This window comes from Gasterosteus aculeatus, chromosome 18 (assembly GCF_964276395.1).
Source record: "Gasterosteus aculeatus chromosome 18, fGasAcu3.hap1.1, whole genome shotgun sequence".
Lineage (NCBI taxonomy): Eukaryota > Metazoa > Chordata > Actinopteri > Perciformes > Gasterosteidae > Gasterosteus > Gasterosteus aculeatus.
This window is the reverse complement of record NC_135706.1, coordinates 13407014-13431096: the sequence shown is the minus strand read 5'-3', so window position 1 is coordinate 13431096 and position 24083 is coordinate 13407014. Positions and strand designations below refer to the sequence as shown.

Sequence of the window (24083 nt, the reverse complement as noted above, 5' to 3'; positions counted from 1 at the left end):
TTTCTCTCAAATATCAATACAAGCTTCTTCCTCATAATGTGAGAATATTCATCTCAGGGTCAATTTGAGTTGTGCTGCTCTCAGATCCAGATTCAGATCCAGATCCAGATTAAGATTCAAATTTAGATTTAGATTTAGATTCAAATCCAGATTAACCCCCGTTAAAGGCACGCTGCCCCCCCTCTTTCAGTCGGTAATAATAACTTTGTACTCACCAAGTGGACTGCTGAGATCTGGAAACATGGAGAAAAAAACAGTTTATCCAGATGATCTAGTTAGCGTGTTGGTGATTGTCTCTCAGCTAGAACAGCTGCAGGTACCGGAGGTCAAAGGTCAAGTGATGGCTCAAACGGACACATCACAACGCAGCCTCATCTGTGGTTCACACACTTCAACATCGACTTTGGTGGGTACAATGCTGATATTTGTATGTAACATGTGTCATCACTGTTGGCCAGAACAACAGGATGTGTTAAATGTGTGTGTGTGTGTGTGTGTGTGTGTGTGTGTGTGTGTGTGTGTCTACCTGAGTCAGCAGGTCTTGGGGTTTCCCCCCCAGCGCGTGGGGGAGCTCCCTGCACCGCGTCGACAGGTTGAGGATGGCCGTGGCCGCCATGTGGGCCGCCTCCATGTCGTGGGTGTAGTCGAAGCTGCTCTTACTGCAGGTGCTGCTGGCGCTGCTTCCTCCTCCTCCTCCTCCACCTCCTCCTCCAGCGCCGCCTCCTCCACAGCTCAGGCTGCTGCTGCTGCTGGGGGCGTAGCTGCTGGTCGTACTGCTGGCCGGGCTCGACGTCTTACAGTAGCGCTTAGCTGCAGGGAGGCGCACACACACACACACGCACACACAGAAATGTGCACACACACAGACACATGCACACACACACACACACACACAGACACACACACAGAAATGTGCACACACACAGACACATGCACACACACACACACAGACACACGCACACAGTCACACACACAGAAATGTGCACACACACACACACACACCGACACATAGACACACACACACAGACGCACACACACAGACGCACACACAGACACGCAGAGGGTTGATTTGTTAGATTGCCGCTGGCGTTCATCCAAACTGCAGCAGATGGATCAGAAATCGTCCAAAACGAGGAGTTTCATTTATAAATAAGAAATAAAAATAGATGAAGGGAAACAGAGACGGTGATATTTATGTTGTGATGTTCATCAGGAACCAAATAAACAGTCATCAAGTTTTATTATCCTTACCGGACACATTTACACACACACACCTGTGTTCCTCTATTATGAAATTATTATTATATATGTTATATGTTTATATGACATCATGGTTCGTAAAATCAACGTATTGTGTCTGAAAGAGTTGTTTCTAGAGTTCAGGTTATAGCATCATTATATCCAACTAATTATCAGTTATCAATATACAAACATATTATCAGCGATCCTCTTTAACTTTATATTTCATATTTGGTGCATGTAAGCGTATTCATTCTGCAAAGTGAACAACAATCATAAAACTTACTTTTGAGTTGCAGATTGGCACAAAATGTAAAAAAGGAGCAGGTCTAACTTTGTCTGTTTAACCGAACTGCAGAAATACATGAGCACCAAATGTGGATTCATCCGCTGCAGCAAATAGTTCCCCACAAACCTCCACTTCCTCCCAACCCACAAACTACAAGGACCACTTTTGAAGGGAAATTCTTGACTGTTTATTGACACTACGTGAAGTATATTTAAGTCTCAACTAAAAGAAAATAAACGTAGAAGAACACAATAAAACACAAGGAGGAAGGAATAGTCAGCTGTGGGGCAGGGTGAAGGTCATGGAGGAAAGGATGCTGGAGAGGAGGGAGGAAAGGATGCTGGAGAGGAGGGAGGGAAGGATGCTGGAGAGGAGGGAGGAAAGGATGCTGGAGAGGAGGGAGGGAAGGATGCTGGAGAGGAGGGAGGAAAGGATGCTGGAGAGGAGGGAGGGAAGGATGCTGGAGAGGAGGGAGGAAAGGATGCTGGAGAGGAGGGAGGGAAGGATGCTGGAGAGGAGGGAGGGAAGGATGCTGGAGAGGAGGCAGGGAAGGATGCTGGAGAGGAGGCAGGGAAGGATGCTGGAGAGGAGGCAGGGAAGGATGCTGGATAGGAGGGAGGAAAGGATGCTGGAGAGGAGGGGTGATATCAGGGGGGAGACACCTCGTCTAAAAAACCTCCCTCTCTTTCCTGCGTCTCGCTAATGGCTCCCAGCCAAGAAACTCGCCTCCATTATCTCCGTCCCGCTTCACAATCCCTCCATCTGCACCTCCTCCCTCCATCTGCACCTCCTCCCTCCACATCACCTCCGTCCAAAAAGCCTCTTGGCTCGGCATTTCCATAACTCGCCTCTCTTCTTTTTATCTCCCCTCCATGTGGAGAGGCGGAAAACACCGTCGTTTTTTCAGCGCTCTAACAAAGAGAATGCACTGACTATACAGAGCATGTGTGAGTGTGTGTCTGTCTGTGTGTGTCTGTCTGTGTGTATCAAGCTTTTGTTGTCAAGTACAAAATGTTCTCCCTGCAACGGGAAAAGAGAAAAGGAATCCTCCATAGTGGGAATCACTGCAGGTTTGCTTCCCTTACAGGACTGAGTGCAAATCTGTTTCTTTCTCCTCATTTCTCCTCGAGAGTGTACGAAACTGGGAACGCTGATTAAAATAAGATGTATTTATGTGTTTGCAGGAGGTGGATCATTTGGCATGTGAGTAAAGACTGAACCACACCTGCTTCCTCTCATCACCACTCGTCATTCTTCCCCTAGCTGATTTACATTCCACCATTGTGCTGCGGAAGCGGCGCCGGCGCGCCGTGACGTAAAAGAGACGAACCCACCACACTTCCTCCTCTCCTTTTTCCGTAAACAAAGGAGACGGCGTAACTCACCGTCGTATCCTTTGGGGGAGGTGTCCCGGCCGTGGGGGAGCTTGGTGGCGAGGCCTCGCTTCCCGTAGCCGCCGCCGTGCTGCCCGTCGTAGCCGCCGTAGTCGTAGCTGGTCTTGGAGTATTTCTCCAGCTCTTTGGCCAGGTTGGAGCGCGGCGTGCTGGTGGGGACGTTGTTCTTGTAGCCGTACTGAGGGATCTCCAGCTGCTTGACGAAGCACATCGGCCTGAAGAGGGGGGCGAGGGGGGGGGGGGTTACACTCTACCATTTGGCTTCTCTTTCATTTAAGCAATGAGCGTGAATATAATCAACGTTTCCCAAAAGCAAAGACAGATTAGACGCTGTGTTCATTATGTCTGCATCTTCACCAGTGGGCTTCCCCAATTAAAATGTATTGTTTTGCATGAGAAAGCAAACTGCTTCAGGAGGGAGACGTTAGCACGCTGTTCCTTTCTCTTTGTTTAAAATGTCTGCTTTGTATGACATTAATACAAATAGGTGACCCTTTGGCATCCTTGAGTTGTGATGTGAGAAGAGGGTTTCTTTCACGCATGCGACGATATTTCCCAAAGCTGTTTATTTTTCTTTGTTTCTGTTCAGTTAAATAAAGTTTGAATGATCTGCAGCAGCTTCCCACTGCGACAATTCCATCATTTGGTGTCCTTACTAACACTGTTGAGTACGGTTACTGGTTTAGGCTTAATGGTTTCTGCTTAATGCACCATCCATCATCTAAGAGACGCACAGAAAGGTCTTCTTAAGACGTTCACCAAAACATTGTTGGTTTGTGTTTTACTTTTTAAGAGGCTTTTTTTGGACACAGAGTTAAATTCTTTGCACGATACGGCCTCCCTGATCTAAAACTAGATGGTGAATGTAATTGTACAGCAAATAATAATATAATAATAAAAGTGAACCAAAACCCAAACAGCAAAGAACCAGATACAGTCGGCTTTGCGTCGGCAGGATAACTTTTGGATTTGACGCACGTCGCTGTCACTAAAACACGTCGCCTTATCGTCGCTCTGACTCGAGTGGGCCGTACCTGAGCACGCGGTCTGACGTCTGATTGGTCTTACTGCCGCTCTCAGTCGGGATGCTTTTCTCGTGGACCTTCGACATCTTGTCTGCTGCAGCGATGGGGCAGCCGGACAGACTGGAGGACGGAAGGAGGGAGGGAGGGAGGGAGGGAGGGAGACAGCACACGGCCTGATTACATACACTGTACGGTCCACACAGACACACACAGCATCTGGCTGAAGAGAGGTTCAGAATGAATTGTGAGTTGAGGTTGACTTTGTGATGACTGCGCTGCTGGTTTACTGGCTGGTTTGTGACTCAACTCACTGACGGACTGGTTTACTGACTGACTGGTTTAGAGACTGAGGGTTTCTGACTTTGATGAATTGACTATTGACCAGTTCACCTCGGACTCACTGGATTCACTGACTGGTTCCAATGACTTACTGGTGTGGTGACTCTCTACTAACTATGCGACAGCTTGGTGACTGGTTACCGACTGATCAGAAGTCCTGCATCCCTTCATCCCAAATAAAAGGAAGTAAAGATAGAAGCAGTCAGCTCGCGCGCAGCTGTCGCTTTAGCTCCTAAACGCATTTTGACCTCCAAACAAACCCGTTTCTTCCCAAACGAAGTCTCTGACGAGCCTCTAAGGTCTTTTTTTTTCTGCCGTGAGTTTTGGACTAAAAGAGAAACGGCTTGTATTTAAAACTAAAACTTCTCCCTCCGTCTGTCACTCCGGGCGATTCCCAATCACTTGATACACGAGAGGAATGAAAGCTCACTCACGCACGCACACACACACACACACACACACACTTTAAGGTTGATAGGAGCGTGTGAGCATTGTGTGACAGACCAGCACGGCAGATGCTGCTGCTATGAAGGCGTTTCCATGGCAACTGCCAGACATGAAAGCTGTGTGAGCCGCTAGCTAACGGTGGCTACGCTAACTAGCTAGCGCTTTGTTTCCTTTCCCAGCGGAGCTGTGCTACATAACACACCCCGCGGCCACGTCTGAGCCAGTGTGTGTGTGTGCGTGTGTGTGTGTGTGTGTGTGTGTGTGTGTGTGTGCGCGTGAGCTTCTCTGTCTGCACGTGTGCGGCTGTCTGTGAGATCCTTTGTGTGTGTGTGTGTGTGTGTGTGTGTGTGTGTGTGCAAGTCTGTCTGCGTGTGAGTGTGTGCAAGTGTGTGTGCATAAATCTGTGTCTGTGGTTTCAGGCTCTATGTATGTGTGAGGAGAAGAGTGTGAATCCTAATCACTTTACATAATTCAAAGTGTGTGTGTGTGTGTGTGTGTGTGTGCGCGTGTGTGATGGTCTGCCTGATGTGACGCACCTTAAGCTCAAACATTTAAATTAAAGCCCCCTTCTTTTCCACCACATCCTGAGCCTGGGAATTTTGCAGCCACAGAGATCATTTCATGCGAGAGGAAATGTGGTAATTCCCTGGTATCAGGAGACCAAACGCTCTCTTAGGGACAAAAACAGCAACACTGGAGGGGTAAAAGAAGATCTTGTGTTTCAGGGTTGTGTGTAAAACGAGAGCGGCTCGTAACATCCGACCTGACCTGAAAAAATAAAACCCTGCGTCATTCGCAGCCTTAAAGCCTTATTCCACTTTCTGGATTAAAGTAAACAGGAAGTGTGTGTCTACCAATCAGAAAAGCGCGCACACTTCAAGCCTTTCGCGCGGTAAACGTTCCACATTCACGTGTCGGCCATGTTTGTTTCTTGGGCCCTGCGGCCCGCGGGCCGACGGCCGCTGTCACTCACCTGCGGTGCGAGTTCCGGTTGCTATTGACATGACCCCGTCCAGAGCAGCCGGGAGTGGGGCACTTTAAAACATTCTCATACATGGCAAGGACTTTGACAGACAGGAGAAGGTGAGAAAGACAGCGAGGGTTAGGAGCAGACAGGAGAGTTACTGCGGCGGCTCGGCATGCAGGCGGGCGGCGTGACGATGGCCGACGCCGGCGGGAGAGGACATGCGACCTCCGCCAGGTACACCAGTGCAGCGCAAGCACCGGGGGGGGGGGGGCGGAGGTCTTTTCCCGCTGGCGATTATTATCATTGTGGTTTTAATATTGAGCTTCTGAGAAATCTAGCTTGTATTATTTGGGCTCAGAGATATTATATATGATAGTTACTACAGATAAATGAGACAAGAGGCGAAAATACAGCCCAAAATACCAAAAAACTAAAAGGTATTTAAATATCCTTTTGTTGTGTTCCTCACGTTTCACCTGATCTAACGACACATTTAGTGAGCGGGATTAAAGCAGCTTCGGAGGTTTTCTCATGCATTTGTTATTTAGCAGCTGGTGCATCAAACTGATTTCTTCATGCACGTCATGAACGGAAACCAGACATCAGGCGGGTGTGATGAGGAGGGAGGAAAGGAAAGTGAAAACTTAAAGAGCATTTTGTCACACGATTGCAAATTATATTCTGATTCATAACAAACTTCTAAATCCTGCGCTCAGCTTTCAGCAAGTCAAACAGAAAGTATTTATCAAAAAAACACAGATGTGGAGTCATGCATGTCCAATGTTTCGCCGCTACACAATCCATCCAACATGTCGTTTGATGCAATAATGTCAGACTCTCCATTGTGTCCAGAAGATACAAAGTCAGGAGGTGAAGGTTTGGATGATAAATGTGTCGCAGACGTGACGCTGCTCGTACGGGAATCAGTTCAGTTTTAGAACAGAAGACACAACAGATCAGTTTTAATCGATGATGGTTTTAGCTTTCAGCAACATTTCTCAGAGGCAAAACAATGTGGTTGTGTTCAAATGAAACGTCAATAAGCTCAATAATAAGTGAACAGCCTGATTGAGCCTTCATTGAACATTATGGGATGGCATTTTGATTATTTAGTTTGGGAGGAGCCTAACAGACCAAAGGAATGCACATATGGTCTTTATGATGGCTTTAAAAGGTCGGAGGTCACTTGTTTCCGTTGGACTAAAGACGCTCATCGTGGTCTCTGTTTGAAGCTGTGTGTGAGACCTCCGGGCAGAGGGACCTACTCTCAGGAGGGACCCGGTCTTTGTGGGGACACCCGGACAGGCTGCGGTGGTGCGGGTAGAGACCCGTCACGTGGCCGGTGCCGTCGCAGCCCGGCGTCGGACACTTGCTCTCCTTCTTGTCCCCTCGGGAAGAGTCTGGAGAGGACAGAGAGACGTGAGATGAGTCCGCAGGCTGGAAGACACTCTGCCTGTGAAGCCCGGGGGACAGATGTGCCTCCTCGTAGTTTCACACTTTTACCTTCTGTTGTTGTGATGGTGAGACTCGGATTTACACTTTTCACCAGTCGTAAATGTATCTTTTTCTTTTTCTCTGTCTTTACATCATTAGGACATGAGGTACCATATGATGTAGTGCCCTTATCTTCACCACAACACTGGTATTTATTATCATTTTGTTTTGTATTGTTTTATCGTTGTGGTGATGAAGTTGCGTCCATGTAATTCCACTGCGCCTCCCCTAGAGGGCGCGCCCCCCAGATTGGGAACCACTGCAAAAGTCAGCGGAACAGATTCACGGTGCAGATTTGGGTCGATTGGGCCGGCGAATTGGCACCGGAGAGGAGCGTGACGTCCCCGATGGGAGTGTTGATCGTAATGGAAGTTTTGGACTAAAGAAGAACTTCCTCTGTGGTACCGAAGCGTTTGGAGCCGATGCGAGGCTGATAACCGCACAGCGGCGACTGCAACGCCGCCGGGAGGGAGGCGCATTTGAGTGGATTTAGAGAAATAGGCCGAAGAGAGCGTCACACGGATGGATTTGCTCTCCTAACGGGCCACGCAGATTGCCATTACTCATGCCTGACAAGCCGGCCGTCTGATGTTCCCACAACGGCCTATTTTAACAACATAAGCTGCTGTCAGAGGAAAACTGAGCATCTGCGGGGGAAAAAAGAAAACTGTGTTGCTGTTGAAAACCAGGCCCATTATCTCATCGGAGCCCATGTTCAAAATTTCGGAATTAACACAACAGGTTTTAAGGGTCAGGAATGGTCCAATCGGGGGCAGATGGGGGCATTAAAGTTACAGTTGTGTGTTTTTTTGAGGGTTACAATAAGACGAGATAAACGTCCTCCTCGCTGACTTGAAGTCAGATCTTTGGAGGAAAAAAGCAGATTCAGGTCACATTGGCAAATTGGCAGAATTTGGAGAGGGAACATGATGGGACGATGACTTTGGACACGGTACAGAAACAAAGTCTTGTGATGCTGCGGAGTTACACTCACCGACTGACTGGCTGAACTAAATCTGCCTCTGGAAGCCCTGATAAAAATAGTCCTGGCGTGGAAGAAAAAAGGCTTTTCTTTCTCTGATGTAAAACATCTGAGGTGGGACCAACTGGGTGACGACGCGACGGAGGAAAAACTCCCCAGCAACAAACCTGTGCACAGACATGGAAACGTGGCATAGCGAGATGTTCCCTTCGTTACCTTTCGGGTAGAACGCCCTCTTCAACCCGTCGTGGTGCATCCTGGACTTGCGCTCCTCTCCGGCGCAGCTCAGCCGCGAGCTGTGCTCGCCGTGGCCTCGGTGGTGGTGGTGGTGGTGGTGGTCCCGACGGGGCAGCGAGTGCTCCGAGGCGATGCGGTCCCTCATGACCTTCGCCCTCTCCGACTCCAGGGCGATGGCCTTCTCCAGCAGCGACAGGTTTCCCTTGGCCATGTCGAAGGTCTCGTCCGAGCGGTCGGAGGCCACCGACGTGGTGTCCTCGTCGCCCTCCTGGCTGCAGCTGGTCGGATACCCTCTGGACCCCGGACTCAGCTGCTCCTCCAGCTTCATCAGGTTCACCATGTCGGAGTAGCTGCGCTCCAGGGACCGGTGCTCCTCCTGGGCGCTCTGCTGGCAGCTGTCGTACCTGAGCCGACGGTGGGACCAGAAATGGCCGCCAGTGAGTGACGGATCACTGGAATGCCGGGACGCCTCAGGCACACTGTTTGGATCTAGAAGTTCGACCATCTGGTGCGGAGTCTGGAATGACTGCCAATGTCAATACGCAATGAAGCTCGTAATCCTTAACTTCTTTTGTTCCTTTAAAACAATAAACCCTTGGGCCAGGTCTGACGCTTCAGAGAGTATATTTTGATAAGTCCCGTCATAGACTTCTATCTACGGCCAGTGGCGAGGATGTAGCTTTAAGAGCAGGAGCCCGTTTAAGGTCGATGGAGGGCTTCGTCTCCATGAGATCTGATGTTTGTATGAGGGCTCCCAATGATACAACAACTAACAACCTGTTGTTTTCCGCCGTTCTGCACGTTTCCCTTTCATCTCACACAGCACCTTTGCCTCACTTCAAAGCCGACCCATGGAGCCACAGAGAAGTCGCCGGTAATTACGCTAATGTGGGTCATAAGCATAAATAAGGCTTTAATCTACCTGCAGAGCCTTTCATAGGACACAAAAGTAGGCGGAAATACGAGTAGGTGGAACAAGCAACAACACGATCAAAAGGCTCTTTCGGAGATGACGAACCTGTTCAGGTGATGCACCACCTGGTGGTCCGCCGGCAACTGGAGCTGGTGGTGCAGCGCGTGGAGGGCCGGGCGGTCGCACGCCTGCGTCTCGCTCAGCTTCCGGGCCAGATCGAAGCACTGGTTCCTCAGACACTCCAGGCTGCTGAGGCACACCTCCTCCTCGCTCTCGTCCGCCTGAACCCTCACCCCGACGCCGGGCCTCCCGTTGGCGTGGTGGCCCGCGTCGCCCAGCATGCCGCCGTCCGGGTAGCCGTCCTCGGGCAGCATGGCGCCGTGTCCCTGCGCCAGCAGCTTGAGGGAGTCCACCGTCTCCCGGACCACGTCGCTGTCCAAGTCCACGCTCAGCTCGCCCTTGCGGCCGCCGCGGCCGCCGGCGTCGTACTCCTCGTCGTCCTCGTCCTCCCCGCCGCTGTTGGAGGAGTTGCTGTTCATCTCGGACTCGGTCAGGGCCTGGTAGGCGGCGTCTTCCGCGATCTTCCCCAGGTTGAGCAGCGACTTGGCGACCAGCTCGTCGTAGTTCTCGTAATCCTCCCCGGGGGCGTTGCCGCCGCCGATGGTGCAGCTGTGGTTGTTGTTGTCGTCCTTCTGAATGAGAAGCAGCTTTGATTGTCCCGCGGGTTTGTAGTGGTTCTCTGCCGTCGGGGGAAAGAGAGAAAGAAACCTCTCAGACATCCAGATACAAGAACGTCTCACAGCCCGGTATTCTGCGCCACAAACTACATAAACAAGGTAATTGGTCAAAAACAAAAGAGGAAATTGATTAATTTGGTAGATATTATAACCATCTGTTCATTTACAGAATAATAATCCTGCAGATGAAAAGGAAAGGAAGCTTTTTACAGCCTATAATAAACTCAGTGGTGCTGATGAGCCCCGTTTCTTCTCATATTCTCCTGAATACATTAGCAGCATCCCTCCCAATTATGATCCACTATTTACTCACATAAAACACACAACCCAGAGCCGCTCTCCCCGCTAAGCCTCGCTGTGGATTTTGGGGACAGAGACGCGAGTGAGAGCAGAGAAATTGAAAAGGGAGGCGGGTGAGGTGCTCCGATTCGGGGAGCCATAAATATTCTCAGGAGGAGAAGCCGAGGCGAGCGCATGTGACACGAGGAGGGGGGGAGTTAATAACTCAGCACAGCTCCTCTCCCGATTATTCGTGAAGCGCTGTCAGAAGCGATTGAGGACAGGAGGGGGGGGGGGACGTGTCGGGAGAGAGAGAGAGCATCTGGTCTACCGCAGACTCGTCTCAGCAGCTCTCATCACTTCCTCTTCTCCCACTGCAGGTTCAGAGGACGATGCAGGACGGGACATCGGTCCCAGAGAAGCCCCGTCCATCTGGTTCTGGGACTCTGCAGACCCAGAGGACGCTGTCCCAAGAGGACTGATCAATGGGCCCATCCACTGCATCCGAGCCCTCTTTGTGTTATAAAGAGACTGACGCACAGTCACGTAGATGATTTAACTGTCCACCATGAATAAGTCTCCTACTTGACTTTCTATGGGTCATGATCATTAAAAAAACAAATGTGAACCTAAAAGATTAACATTGAAAAATACAACAATGTGTTCAAAATAAAAAATAAGTTTTGGGTTGAATATAGTTTTGACTCAGTTCTAAAATAAAAACACAAATGACACCTCCCTGTAAGTCACATTATCTGCAGTTATATTATCTTATTTCTTCTGTTTTTAAATATGGAAGAATGGAAAAAATGAGTCATAATTTGGTTTTCATATTTTTAGATCCTATTTATTGTTTTAAATATTTTAGTTGCTTTTTTAAAAACATATATAATTTTACTGTTCTCATGCAGATTTTAATTTGTCTTGTTGGACTTCGTGTCAAAGGACACGAGGACAGCCGGTCTTCCAGCAGTAATTTATCATTATTAATTATTGTGACTCAGTTCAGTTTTACTATGAACAGTTAGTTCGGATCAAAACACTTTTCAAATGCGTTTGGGAACAAAGAAAGAATCAGGAAACTCACCATGCTGACGACGTGGCTCCTCCTCATCCTCCTCCTCATCTTCCTCTCCCTCATCCTCCTCATCATCACCATCCTCCACTTCTTCCTCCTCCTCGTACATCCCCTCCTCCTCTTCCTCCTCCTCCTCTTCTTCCTCCGCCCGCTCTCCTCCCATTGTCGCACCCGCTCTCCCCACCTCTACCTCCTCCTCTTCATCCTCCTCCTCTTCCTCCTGCTCCTCGTTGTCCTCCGAGAACTCGTCCTCCACGTCTTCATCTCCTTCTCTCTCCGCCTCCTCTTCCTCCTCGTCCTCCTCCACTACCTCACCCTGCTCCTTCCCTTCCGCGAGGGCTCGGTTCTGGTACCGGGCGTAGGCGCCGGCGTCCTCCTCCCCCCCGTTGCAGGGCGTGAGGAAGGGCCTCCTCTTGGCAGCCGGCTCCAGCGGTTGTTTCTCCAGAGCTTTCCTCTTCTTGGCCAGCGGGCAGCCGTAGACGCTGCAGAGAGACGAGAGGTCACAAAACACCATCAGTAACCGTCTCTGCTCCTCCTGCTCTCCGACAGGAGATGATTCTCAGGTCAGAGGGGCCACAGTCGGCTCACGTCGGACCCCCCAGAGCCACCACGCGGACCAGGTCATCCGCTCCATTTCATGGAATCGCAACAGAACACAAATGCACAAGTGTCTAAAAACTTGAACGGACGATGACCTCGAGGCTTCAGAGCGCCAGTCGGCAAAGTAACGGGTGACGTCGCTATGGCAACGGCCACTTCCTGTGTGCGGTGCGTGGGTTTTAAGGAGTTTTAACGAGTGAAGTAGTTGTGTAGGAACTTTTGCACCGTGATGCAGTGATCAAGACACGTTCAGAAGTTAAAAACATAACAATTGTATTACTTTTATGTTACTATTATGTTTATGTTATGTTGAGTTTCCGCCACCCACACGGGGGCCTTGAAGGACGCAACTGGTGTTTTGATACATGAGGGAGCGGATCGAGGTTGTCACAAACTTGAATGGATCGAATGTGGTGTATTGTGACAACATGAGGGTCATGGGCAGAGACTCACTCGCATGTCGACCGCGTGTTAAAACCCTGCGGTGGATTTCTGAGCAGAATCATTCCAAAAAACCCAGAGCCTATTCAACCTGAGCCTCAATTACGCAAATCCCATAATAGTCATTAACTGTTGGGAAAATTCTGCTTTAATTGCTCTAAAACAGCGAGCACAATTATACACGGCTTTAATGTGGATTTTAGGAAATCAATTAGTCTATTTCCATATGAAAGGGCTTATTTTGTGTTTGGAGGAGGTGCCGTGCTTCTCTTGAGTTTGTTTTCTCCTGTAACCAAATAAAAAGAAAAAAATATATTTGATAAGCAGTCCACTATTATTACAGGACCTGTAGTGCAACATATAGATGAGTGCAGGTTCTTTGCTTCAGGAGAATATGACCCAAGGGGCTGTAAACGACGGAGGGCCTCGGATCGAGCCCTGTGGAACACCAGAGACCCTCAGATACCAGAGACACAACGTCCGGCTTCAGCAGACAAAAGCAGGCGGGTTCCTTTAAAAGGAAGGAGGTTTTTTAGGACTATTTCCTCTTATATCCATCTTTGTATTGCTTGAAATGATTGTGTTTCATAAACATAATTCATAAATATTCATTCATTCATTCATAAACATTTTGAATTTTAAGATGTGTTAAGTTTTACTCCCTCAATAGGCCCGTCAGTAACTATGAATTAAAACAGAAGTAGAACCTTATATGAGTCGCTTCAGGAAAGGACAGATGCTCAATTTCCTGTAGTTCAATTAATTACATTCATGTGATCGCTATTTGGTGCAGACATTTGTTTGAGTTTAGAGAAGGAACTGCATCATTCCCCATATAACACAACATTGTATATTCCTGTGAGATAATGCACATCTCCTGAAATAAACTCTCCATCTTTTACCTTATAGTGCATATGTGCATGTGTGTGTGTGTGTGTGTCCATGTGTGTGTGTGTGTGTGTGTGTCCATGTGTGTGTGTGTGTGTGTGTGACCTCAGCCACCTTGCTGCCTCCCGCCAATTAAAATTCTGGTGGTAATTAAAGCAGATCAGGAACGAGGGAATGCTGCAGACAAGGGCGAGAGACTATGCATGGTAATTATGTGGAGGGACAGAGAGCGAGGGGGGGGGGGGGGGGGGCGTCACACATCACACTTTCTCTTCTCACCAAACCGATCCGCTGCCGCCTGCTTATTACACGGAGCGTGTATCGATCGATCACTCATTTTGATCCTGATCGCGATCAACTCAAATATGAACCAGCTGTTTCTGCAGACATCTTGTGCATCATTTGAAGACACCATCATTCTCTGTGAATGATGAGAGAAACACAGCTCCTGAAGAAAAATGATGCATTATGTTTGGCGAATAAGTTCCATTTATAGAGTTTCTTTGACACCTAGTTGAGGCTAAAAGGGCTTTTTTTAGCCCAATTTAACCTACGACACCTGGACCTCCACCACGGTCTCTACAAGGACACCTGTCGTCCATGTCTGTGCCTATGAGGACACCTGCAGTCCATTATTCGCCCTACAGGGCTAACTATAGACACATGAAGTCTGTTATAGTCGGTTCAAGGTCACCTGGAGTCTATTAGTGTCTCCACGATCACCCCTGGAGTCTATTGTCTTTGTGTGGACACCTGGATGTCATTAATGTCTCTACTTGGACGCTTCAAGCTCGATATTGTCTCCTGTACCACCATCTCACCAATGCTGCTGTCGCTGATGAAGCATCAGTGCTGTTGCTATGGTTACCTGCTGTTTAATATACCTTGAGCACTCATTTAGACCAGAACCACGCTGGAGGCCAACACCTGTCAGCCAATCAGAGACAAGTATTTTCTGCTACCGTCTAATTGTGGTTGATTTAACTTGTCCATTTCTAACTATTCACATCTTCATCAATAAAAAGGGACATTTAAATTATTACTATTATTTAATTTTCCCCCGCAAAAAAAAACGTGGCGTCAATGAGCAGAGTGAGGCGACAGAAATATCAGCGGCAGTCTGATAATTAAATCTAGGTATGTGTGGTTAGGTAGAATCATTGCCCCCGGCAACGCCGCGTGCTAACAGCCATCACCGCGGCAACGCTTTGGCACCAGCAGAGGATGGGGCTGGGGGGCATATATACTGTGTAAGAGATTGGGTGGTGGCGGTGAGACGAATAGGGGAAGGGGGGGAGGGGGCAATGTGGGCGACACAATGTTCACATCCTATACTAGCGGTTGCCATGGGAGACAGGCTGCATCCCTCCTGGTCCTCATACTGCAGCATCCGCACAGTGCTGTCGCCATGGTGACATCCTCCAGAGAGAGAGAAAGCCAGCGAGAGGGGGGGCGGGAGTGGGAGGGGTGGGGGGTGAAAGAGGGAGAGAGAGACAAAGAAAGGTAGGGGAGGGAGAAAGAAACCGAAGGGGGGGAGACAATGACTTTGATTCCCCCCCCCAGCTCATTCAGTACAATGCACAGCACAACCCGTGTCTCTGCTTCCCAGCGGGGGGATGTGGAGAAATGTTGTGATTGGCTCCCACCAGACGGTGGCGGTGGTGTCAGGAATGAGGTCAGGTTAACGCGCATAATGTGCAGCTTTATTTTTCCTCCTGTCAGCAAATTCCACGAGCAGATCCGACAGGGATTCAAACTTCACGTGTAGGTGATCGGCGTGCTGGGTTCTGTTTCCACACGAACTGGTTAAACCAGCCAGGAGTATCGTCCTAACGACGAGGAGCTCGCACTGATCAATATCTGTGTTGCCTTTTCGCTTTAGTTGGTTTGTTGGTTCGTGGGGAAGGATTTCGGTCAAATCTACCGGCTTGGTGTTCATTAAACCTGGTGGACGGATGGAACACGGGCCGAGGAGTCCGGGCTCCGAGTCACTGGACCACTCAACAATTATTTTATCTTACTTGGTAAGGTGCTATCTTTCATATGGGCTTGTTCTCCTCAGCTTTAAGGAGCATGGTTCTGTTCCCACACTGTTTCCGTTCTGTTTGATGAGGGACATTTCAGGCTTTTCAAGCCTCCAAAGACCAGACGGTTCAAGAGTAGCTGGTGAAGAAACATTGAGAGGTGGTGGAGACCAAAACCAGAGCAAAATTAAGAGTTACTATCGGACTCCAGAAACCTTTCAGATACATTTGGTTATGTAGTAAATTACATTTGGTTATGGAAATACTGCAAAAATCGGTGGACAGACATCTCTCTTTTTATGGTTTAAACTGAGGAGATTTGTTCCCTAAAGCTAATTAAGTCTACGGTGAAAATGCACACGTGTCGCTACACTTTTGTAGTAAATGTGTTAATTTACTCCCATCCTCTTGGATTTGTCCCGCGCTGCTCACGCTGAGGTGAAAACAGATACCTCGTCATCCGACGCTTTATTTGACATAAGCGCGTCTTCCCCAGCGAGGTGAGTCAATAATGTCTGGAGGGAACTTCCCACCTGCTATAGAAGCTGAAGGGAATGACAGATGTGCTCTCTTTGTAAATCCACACGTTGTGTGTTGTGAGCCCATGTGATCAGCTGATCAGCCCCCCCCCCCAGGGAGGAGGACATCACACTTCTCTTTCCTCGGTGTGGCTCGATGTGTCTCTTCCTCCGTGTCTCTCCTTGCCTGTAGGAGAGGCGATGAAAAGAAGACGCCGAGAGAAAGAACTTTTTGATGCTGCGGCTCTTCAAGCCATCGTTGATGAAAAGTCCTCAAAGCAGTTTGGGGAACAAGAAAAAGAAAAAAACATGGAGATTTGAACGTCTACTAGTTGGCGACAACTGGGCGACTCCGTCTGCTGATCAAGACCACGAGATGATCAAAACACAATCCAGCAGCAGATGTGTTATTTTGGTGAATATCAGAGCTCTTATTTTCCCTTTCAGAGCCATCAGTGTGCTCTGCCAGCGATTCGCCATCCTGCCCTTCTCATTATCTCTGTTACCTTGGGCATCAAACCACTGCTGTCCTGAGCCCAGCCCCCCCACACATACACACACACACACACACGCTGCCTCCACGCCGAAAAACAACCACGCAGAGATGCTCCCAAATACCCTCAAACACCCCGACCAGGGCTTTGATTCCACAACGGACGTTTCAATCCGATCGTTGCATCTAAAATCTGACGACCCAAATAAAGAATCGCTTCCACGGCCTCGTTCGGCCCTCAGAGAGACGCTCGCTGTGAGCGGTGACCTCTGACCTCTGTGGTCTGTGATGTATATTTCACCTCCTTCTTCAAAGGGTTCGACCCAGATTTGTGCAGGAAAACGCAGGTTTTGTAAAATGAGATGAAGTGGACACTGCGAGTCCTCTGCTAAGACAAATGAGATGAAACGTTCAGAGCTGCAGAATAACCACGTCTTCCGCTGGCGTCTGTGATTCACCATCCGGCACAGCTGCAGGCCGGCAATCGGACGCACGTGTGCGTGTGTGTGTCTGCGTGTTTATATGTGTGTGTGTGTGTGTGTGTGTGTGTGTGTGTGTGTGTGTGTGTGTGTGTGCGATGATTGTCTACAATCTTCTTACATTTAGATGTGTAGTATTCATTTCGTTAAAAAGCTCAATTCCAAAGAGACATGGTCTTGCTGTCCTGCAGGGTCAGCCCCCCCCCCCCCCCCCCCCCACAGCTTTATATATAGATTATTCTATATCATAATATTAAATAAGTAATATTAGAAGAAAATTTAGGGAAAATGTCATTGATATCAGGTGACAAAATATGGCCTCCCCTTCCATCCGGAGTTCCTTCGCCCCCCCCCCAGACATCGACGCCCAGGCGATGACGTCATCACACAACACGTAGAGGGCTCGTACCTGCGGTGCCTGGCGTACTTCCCGCTGACGTGGCCGCCGCCATCGCAGCCCGGAGTGGGACAGCTGGGGAGGAAACACGAGGAAGAGGTGAGTGACGGGAAAGAGCCGCAGTGATGCATCGAGGGCGGAGATGTTCCCGCTCTCTCCTGACCTCCACTAACGACAGTGTTTAATATCTTTGACCAGGAGACATCTGCTCCCACGTGTCCCCCGGTGCTGCGTGCTGTTGTCTCGAGTCGACTCGTGCTGAGAACCTGCAGCAGGTCGAAGCCTTTTCTTTGTGTTTTGTCTTTTTTCTTTTTTGCGTCGTGGCAGCAGATTTTCTTCCGGAGCTCTGAGTCACTGCTGCAGCCTTCAGGCCCTCAAGACACGCACGCCACACCGCGACCTCTGACCCCCCGCCCCCCCCAGGAACACACAGCCTCCGCCCGACATCACCTGATCGACCGACTTAAACGGTGGAGAGAGGGAGAGGAGGAGGATGAAGGGGAGGAGGAAGAGGAAGAAGATGAGGAAGAGAGGGAGAGGAGGTAGAAGAAACAAAGGAAAAGAAATGGTGCAGGAAGAGAATGAAGGGGGGGCGGAAGAGGAAGAAGAGGAGAAAAAACTGATTAAGAGAAAAAGGAGGAAGAGGAGAGGGTAGAAAAACATAATGAGGAGAGTGAGGAGGAAGAACACTTGGGGAAGGAGTTTAATTATGCTCAGAAGGAGAGAGAAAGGGGGGAGAAACGATGAGGAGAGGATGGAATAACAAGATGAGAAGAAGGAAGAGGAAGAGGAAGAAGAATGGGAGGAAGACGAGGCGGTTTGCTCAAGGTGAGGCAGCTCATCAATCAGTGTGGGAGCAGAGACTGATCGTGTGTCGTATTGATCGCAGCTGTGTGTGTGTGTGTGTGTGTGTGTGTGTGTGTGTGTGTGTGTGTGTGTGTGTACGTGTGTGTGTGTGTGTGTGTGTGTGTGTGTGTGTGTGTGTGTGTTGTGTGTGTGGTAAAAGTCAAACAGGTTTTCCATCATGCTTAAAATTCCCGCAATGCATCAGTGCAGCTTTAACCTTAACAAGCTGTTGCTGTAATTCTCATATTTGTTTCCTCTGTGAAAAGAGAAACTTGTTTCCAAAGCAACTGAATATTTATTCAGTAAGTTTCTTCACTCAGATCCGCATCACTTATCGACATTTTAAGAGGAAGCAGAGGCCGTTCCACAAGAGGAGAGCACGCTACAAAGGTAAAATATTTAGTTTTAGTCACATTTAAGCCATTCTATTCGTCATAGTTTTGTTGAGAAAAGTTCAACTTACATTTTAGTCAATTTTTTTTAAGATGTTTTTTTCTTTTATTTATCCTGAGAGCGTGTCAAATGTCATTTTCCTTCAGATTAGATGGAATGTTTCACTTATTGTAATTCAGGCAATAGAAATGTGTTATTCATTTCTGATGAGAAATACAGAAAAAAATATAATAAGCGGCAAACTAGTAAAACTAGGAAGGTTCAAAATGAATAAAGTGGGGACTAAAACCCCCCAAAGGCAGATATTAAATCTAATCTAAAATATCTCTGAGACAAACTCAGTGTGTACGTTTGGTAGGATGTCGGCATAAAGCAGTTATATATTCATGTATTACTACGTGTTAAGCAGTCCAACCTGTGGACTTCTTTAAAGAAGCCAAACAGCAGCAGAACTCCTTCGAACTCTGATTAAAACAACCGACCCTCATTTACATTTACTACATCTCAACGGCACTTCTGCAAATTCCACAGCTGTTTGTTTGAAGAAGAACTTGTTGTTGTGACCTTCATGGATTCATCGCACAAACTCTGCATTACTTTTGGCAGCAGAGCGTTGGCGGCTCTCTGCTCGTTGGTTTTTAATCATTATGTTCTGGGCAGGTTTTTACTCCCCATCAACTCTTTGTAGCATGCTCGAGGCTCGGGCTCCAGTCGGGGACGGGGAACCAGAACCAGAACCCCCCCCCCCCCTCTCTCTCTCTCTCTTCACCCCCCACCAGCGATCAAGTGCACAGACAAACTGTAAGTTACATTTCAGAGCTCTGATCCCCCCCCCCCCCCCCCCGGGCTGACAGGTGTGACGAGTTTATTTAGCAATTAAGACAAAGTCACGGAAGACTTTTAAAACCACGGCCAGCGTCGCATCGCAGTGACAAATGAATTCATACGTTCATCCCCGTGGATTACTCACATTACTCACATTAGTCACATTAGTCAGCGGCTGCGACGGGAAAACTCATTTATGAAAAACGTTTAATGACGTGTGACTCATAGTATTTACTGTGTGAGTCCTTTCTGCACATCTGTCCACATCTGGCCCCTAACTTGAGCTAAATGACAGTGTCCCTCTGCCCACAGGAGGGACATGTTGTTTACAGCAAGGCGCCGACCCGGTCCGACCGGAATCTGCTGCACACACCGATATTTGTCGGTTTTACTAAATGAGATTAAGTGAAGCAGAAACACACACCAGAGGTACTGGTGCTATTCAGCATCTGCAGACCAGCAGCCGGAGAATCCTAACGAACAAGCATCGTTAACATACTAACGTCCCCGTGACACGGGCGGCGTTACGCCATCACCGTGCGGCGTAGAGAGCCGTCGCGTAAATGTGCACGTTTGATCCGGCGGCGTTATTATTGGTGGTTATGCTTTGGCTTCTGGGCTGTTTCCTCTCCTCGTAGTTATTGATGCTGAGTCTGACTCAACAGCTGGATCTGATATCAGTGACGAATTGCGTGTATATATTTATGTTCAGTGCAGCTTCCGATCCTGTTTAAGTTTTTAAGACATTTTAGCAGGTTGCTGGTGTCTTGATTTATTTTTATTATTATTATCTGTTATATTTTGTTTTTCAAAGTGAGGAAGTCTAGCCGGGTCTCGGGCTGAACACAAGAACACCTCCTTCACTCGTCCCGGGTCGCTGCATCAAAAAGGCACATTTGTGTCCCAGGACGGGACCACCAACCACAGCGGCTCGGCGGTTCTCCTACCTGAACAACTCCTGAGTCGCTGCTTCCACGGCGGCTTCAGACGGAGCACAAAGAAAAGATTCACATTATCACTTCAACAACAACTCTTAACAAGGAGAATGATGGTGTTTGAGTCCACAGGCATCGTTCTCGTGGGTTCCACCATCCTACAAGTGGAGGTTTTCTGAAACGGGTTTGTCGAGGTTGTGGCTTCTAAAGAACATTGAAGTTAACTTTGTGGTGGATGGTAATTCCACTCACGAGTCCCACAGATTAACAGGTTAACAGCCTCGTACCTCGGACTCCTTTGGATCGTGTGCGATGGCGTTTTCTAGCCGCATTCACCTCCATCTGAAGAGGAAAACTGAAGAGTCAAACTGCTGTGTGTTTGTTTTGTTCCCCGCACGATTAAAGCCAGTTGTTTACCTGGTCAGAGCTCAGTGTGGCACCGTCCCGTAGCTGAAGAGTCTTTGCACCGAGCGCAGTTTCAGAGGACTTCTTCCATAGTCATGATCTGAAAGATGAACACAGCGGCTTTGAACTCGGGTCTGCAGGCTTCCTGTGGGCCGATTCCCTCTGACACACCTATGAATTATAATGATTTTCAAAGAAGAACTTCAGCGCTGGAACGACGCCTCGTAAACGCGGTGTGCACCTTTCTAGTGTGTTGTAGAATGCCGCGTGCTGTTCATTCGGGTTTCACCGAGTGAAAAGAACTCGCTGACCCACGTGACACCAGAACATTTCATTCACTCGGTCGATTAGGTGTTTCTTTGGAGAGGTTTTACAGACTTGTTGCTAAAATCATTTCAGCGACCTGCAGCATAGAGAACTAATGACCCATAATGAGACCAACAACAGGGATAAAAGAAGACCTTTTCTGCATTCATTTGACGAGTTTCGTGAAAGGACGAGACCACTTTTTGTTACACCAGAGGAGAAAAGAGAAGATTTTGCAACAAGACCTCCCAGTCACCACGGAATCAAATGTCAGCAGCAGCACACCATCCAGGCAGTTTAGTTTAGACTTTAAAAGTTCACATGAATATCACGGCCTCGTGGACCGTAATGTAAAGTAAAAGCAAAGTGGAGGAATTGACTTCATTTAAACTGGCGGCGACTTCTGGTTCTGAAGATTGAAGTCAAAGCAGCTTCACGTGTTAAAGCTGCGTTCTCTCTATTGACCACCAGGGTCAGACCCAAGATTGTATATTTTATATATGTTTATTCTCTCAGTAAACATTGTTTATGCTGTTAATCTCTAATGTTCTTCACAGCGTGGTGTAAATTTAGTACATTATGGCATCAAATAGACTATATAACAGGGCGGGGCTACTTTGGGACATGGTGTCTGCCATGGCGATGTTTATTCTGGAAAAACTCTTATGTTCTTGACTCTTTTTAACAAAACACTATTTATTTCTTTGATTTCACTCTTTTAATCGCACTTGAAGCTGTTTTACTTTACATGGTAACGCTTAATGCTTCGCTCCTGCTGGTTATGGGAAGCACTTATAACTGGCCTTGGCTAAGAAACATCTAGTCACGGAGCAGCAACTAATTCTGCTTTAATTCTGGGTGAATTTGTGACTGTGTCGTTTTTGTCCCGACTGCAGTGGAGAAACACTTTGAATTGATTATTCAGCCTTCTTCTCCAAAGCAACGGGTGAGGTTCAGGGTCGACAAAACTGATTTCTAGGAAACAACGAATTGAAATATTGTTAAATAATCCAGGGTGAGTCGTACCTTTCTAAACCGTATGGAAACTGAAATGCAAAAGAAAATGGTGATGGCTGAAATCACTCAGGATTTTATACTCCGACTTGTTTTAATTATCCCCATTAAGCCCACTGCAAAGGCCAAATATCGCAGACTCCATTCAAACCAAAGTACTGCTTTTTTTTCCCTCCAAACTCCCAAATCATGAACAAATCTCATGAGATTCTTGCTGGTTTTGCCGCAAACGGCAACATAAAAGACGAGGATGAAACAACAGTTTGGTGATGAAGACGTGAGCACAGCCGCCTCTTTCTCCTCAGCTGCAGTGCTGCTCGGGAGGGCGGGGGCGGGGGGGAGTGGTGGGGGGGGGTTCGCAGCGTTAATATAAATGTAAATTCTGGACAGCCTCGCCTGAACCCTCAGCCTACTCCCATTATGTTGCTACAGCGCACCGAGGCCGAGTGCATCTGAGGCCTCTACTCTACTGAGCGCGCTCCAACGCAAACTTACATCAAACAAAGCCCCCCCCCCGCCGCCAAGAGCTCAGCCAGAGGAAGAAAAACCCAAATCCCCCCACCTCCCTGGAAACTATACCACTGAGTGGGCTGCACACTTGTGTGTGTGTGTGTGTGTGTGTGTGTGTGTGCCGCGGATGTGCATGTATAAACGTGCATGTGTGCACATGATGTACTAACTTCACTAGTGTGCATATGTGATCACCATTGTGTGTCCATAGGCTGTGTCCTTGTTCTGCCTCTTCACGTGTGTGTGCAATCTTATCCATCCATCATTGTGAGGACCAATGTCTCGGTGCGAACCTTCACTGTGAGGACATGTTGGATTGTCAGGACATTTGTGGGTGATGAGGACTTACTTATAAAGTGAGGGTGTTTTTGGAGGGTTTTTGTGGGAATCTGGGAGGATAGCAGCCGTTTACATAGTCACGTTGTTTTGGATTGTGAGGACATTTATGGAAAATTAAAACTTATGTGCGTGAGGACATTTTCAGAGAGTCGGAATCTTTTGTAGAGTGAGGACAAGTAATATTTTTGCGAGAAAGCGTGACATTTTGCAAATACATTTCGTCTATCTTTGGAAAGTCTGCACATATTTGACAAATGAGATTTTGCCGCAAATTCATATATATATATAATGTCCAAGAGAGTCCTAACAAGCATATAACTACTATCACTGTCTGTGTGGGTGCAGACAGCTACGTATAATAATATACAATAATAATATGCTTGTTATTTTTAAGAAGTTATTTAATGTATTTTTTTATGGTAGACTAACCTGAATTATTGAAGCAAAAAATTAAAGAACAAGCTTGAGTAGTCAGCGTGTGTGTCTCGCCTAATGTGTGTGTGCGTGTGTGTGCGTGTCACAGTGTGTCCTACACGGCTGGATCGGCGCCGTGTGAAGAGGAGCTTCCTGCTGTTTAGTATTCAGTCCAACACTCTGCCTGTCTGGTACAATATGATGCAGAGCTCCCATACTGAGGCTCACACACTCGCTCACACACACACCAGCACACGCACACACACACACCAGCACACGCACACACACACACACACACACACACACAGACCCACACGTAGACTACCAGAACAGCTCAGAGCCTCACCTTCCCTGCCATAGATGTATAGTACACTCTGTACCTATGTGCGAGAGTGCTGCACAGCCTGGTGGCTGCAGCGCCCCCTGTAGGTCAAAGTCAAAACTTCACACTGACAATTCTCTCTTATTGCTCTAACTAATCGTTTACTAACCACGTGATGCGCTTGAGGGTAAATAACTATTATATTAAGACATCTCAGAGTTACAGGAGGGAGATACGTTAGCTGCTTCCAATGGTTACCTGCATATAAATATAACTTCAGTGCTGTTTGAGGAGTGGCGTCCGGATCATTGTTGGCCAGAACTACTGTATGAATGTTACCAGACACTCAGCCAATCGGAAACGTGTATTTATTAGCTACCTGAAGCTGGACTTTGCGCATGTTTCACTCTTAAAGGATGAAATTCTATAGATTGAAATACAATGACTAATTCCATGACTTTTTTTTGGGGACATTCTGATAATACACCCACAAATATGTATCATCTGATTAAAT

The 24083-nt window shown here is 47.9% G+C and overlaps 1 protein-coding gene across 13 annotated transcripts in view; it reads right to left on the bottom strand.

The window, feature by feature from the left end:
• Positions 1-24083, bottom strand: part of myt1la (myelin transcription factor 1-like, a) — a 40157-nt gene that overhangs the window by 9847 nt on the left and 6227 nt on the right. For all 13 annotated transcript variants that reach the window (XM_078093407.1, XM_078093413.1, XM_078093408.1 and 10 more), the window contains exons 2-14: positions 20677-20764; positions 20547-20601; positions 20272-20305; positions 17273-17335; positions 11430-11902; positions 9432-10065; positions 8393-8817; positions 6966-7100; positions 5707-5797; positions 3957-4067; positions 2914-3137; positions 527-810; positions 216-233 (exon numbers count right to left, since the gene is read on the bottom strand). In XM_078093407.1, the coding sequence (XP_077949533.1) occupies positions 216-233; positions 527-810; positions 2914-3137; positions 3957-4067; positions 5707-5797; positions 6966-7100; positions 8393-8817; positions 9432-10065; positions 11430-11902; positions 17273-17335; positions 20272-20305; positions 20547-20601 (2547 nt within the window). In that variant the 5' untranslated portion in view covers positions 20677-20764. The remainder of the gene's footprint in view (positions 1-215; positions 234-526; positions 811-2913; positions 3138-3956; positions 4068-5706; positions 5798-6965; positions 7101-8392; positions 8818-9431; positions 10066-11429; positions 11903-17272; positions 17336-20271; positions 20306-20546; positions 20602-20676; positions 20765-24083) is intronic.